At 37.3% G+C, this 2082-nt stretch overlaps 1 protein-coding gene across 2 annotated transcripts in view; it reads left to right on the top strand.

The window, feature by feature from the left end:
- Positions 1-57: 57 nt before the first annotated feature.
- The window catches only part of LOC106937720 (voltage-dependent calcium channel gamma-3 subunit-like), an 8605-nt gene continuing 6580 nt past the window's right edge, over positions 58-2082 (top strand). Inside the window, exons 1-2 of one of the 2 annotated variants that reach the window (XM_015019371.1) lie at positions 58-322; positions 415-492. In XM_015019371.1, coding sequence (XP_014874857.1) covers positions 208-322; positions 415-492 — 193 coding nt within the window. In that variant the 5' untranslated portion in view covers positions 58-207. Of the gene's footprint in view, positions 323-414; positions 556-2082 lie in introns of both variants that reach the window. The other variant, XM_015019370.1, reaches the window with a different exon arrangement.

Raw genomic sequence — 2082 nt, 5'->3', positions numbered from 1 at the left:
TTAAAATAGGGGTTCCTGTTTTTACTATCCCTCCCACCAGCCCCCCCCCCCCACACACACACACACAAACATTTTCCACATATCATGGCCATCTTGCATAAAAACTTAGATCTTAGCAACTTAAGAATTAGGCAAGAATCAGTTCAATTAGCTAAGGGTTGATGATGAGGGTTTCTGTTAGCTCAGGCATGAGAATATGCATTACAAATGCAGACTTTTTCTTTTGTTTTCTTTTCAGGGATATTTCGAGGTGTTTGTAAAGACATTGATCACTTTCCTGATGACGCAGACTACGAGCAGGATGCTGCAGAGTATTTACTAAGTAAGTGACAGATGAATGTATCTAACAGTGAGATCTGACAGGTCAAATGGATGATACAAATCTTCTAAATACCCTCACATTTCTCACTTCAGGGGCAGTTCGAGCCTCCAGCCTCTTCCCAATACTCAGCGTGGGCCTTCTTTTTCTTGGGGGTTTGTGTGTAGCTGCCAGTGAGTTCTACAAGTCTCACTACAATGTCATTCTCACAGCTGGTATTCTCTTTGTCTCTGCAGGTCAGACACTAACCACAGTTTCATGGAAATACAGTTGTTCCTTTTTGTCTAACTAATCTATTTAAAAAGTACTAATAAAAAGGCTAATGAGCTGCCACTTTAGATGGATATTAACTGTAAAAGCAAACATGTTTTGTGTTCTAGCTACTCCTGTTTATTTTCTTGGCTTTGGTGCTCTATCTATCTATCTATCTATCTATCTATCTATCTATCTATCTATCTATCTATCTATCTATCTATCTATCTATCTATCTATCTATCTATCTATCTATCTAGCACAAAAAAAGACTGCAAATTTGTTTATTTACAGCTTTTTGAGTGACTTAACCTTACATTAAGTCACTCCAAAGTCACAGTATAACCACAAACTTTGATAGGTCAGTGCAGAATGATGCATAACTTCACAGTATTGAATTGGAAGGAAAACAAAACTCTTATTTGTGATGTTCTTTTTCTTTCAAGTAAAAATATGAAAAATGTGGCATGCATTTCTGTTCAGTCTGACTGAGTTAATGCTTTCTCCAACCACCTTTCTCTGTAATTACATTAGCAAGTCGTGGGGTATGTCTCTACCCACTTTACACACACACAGTGAAGGTTTGCCTATTGTTTGTTGCAAAATAGCTCAAGATTACATGAACAGCATCTGTGAACATCCGCTTTCAAGTCTTGCCCCAGATTCTCCATGGGATTGAGTGGCCTGGGCAAAATATTATCACAGTGAAGTCTGGAGTACTGGGGAAGTATGGTAGGCCATCTGACCAGAGTTTCTTCTTCTACTGGTGTGTATGAATAGTGGGAAACTTTGAGTGGCACCCTCATTGACTTTCTTTTAATAATGGCTTCCTTTTCACCACTTTTCCCTGAAGGTAGTATTTGTGGTGTGTAGGACTAGTAGTCCCGTCGACAGATTCTCCCACCTCCACTGCAGATTTCTGCAGCTTCTTTGATGCTTCTCTGATTAATTGTCTCCTTCCTTAACTTGCTTGTTTTGATGGACGGCCATGTTTTGGTGGACATTCAAAGCTTGGGATATTGTTTTCAAACCTACCCCCGCTTTAAAGGGGCAGTATTATGTAAAATCAACATTTTTGAGATTTACATTGTGTTATATACTATTCCCTCATCAAAAAATACCTTTAGTGTTGCCTTGATTCCTTCATGTATGTTTGAAAAAGTTCTTTAATCTTCATGCAAGCTAGCCCTCCACTCCCTGTTATATGATTGTGTTTGTTTTGCTGAAAAACAGTGAGAAAACTATTACTGCTTTCCATGTATGTGTTCTATTATGTTTAAACAGAGGAACAAACTAAATGCATAAGCTACTCAAGTAACATCTAGTTTTAAATAAACTGGCTTTGGGTGCTTAAGTGACTTAATAAATCTGTGTGATTTATTAAGTGACACTCACTAAAATTGAGCAAGTTAATGAGAACTAAAAAATTGAGTTGGTGTCATTTAAAAAAAATTGAGTTGAGTTTGAGTATTATTTTTAAGTCAAGAAAACTAATTAGGTTTAGAGTTTGT

The sequence above is a fragment of the Poecilia latipinna genome, unplaced genomic scaffold (genome assembly GCF_001443285.1).
Source record: "Poecilia latipinna isolate Pla-1442-1.1 unplaced genomic scaffold, P_latipinna-1.0 Scaffold2422, whole genome shotgun sequence".
NCBI lineage: Eukaryota > Metazoa > Chordata > Actinopteri > Cyprinodontiformes > Poeciliidae > Poecilia > Poecilia latipinna.
Note: the sequence above shows the minus strand (reverse complement) of the source record. Positions and strands in the feature narration are given on the sequence as shown.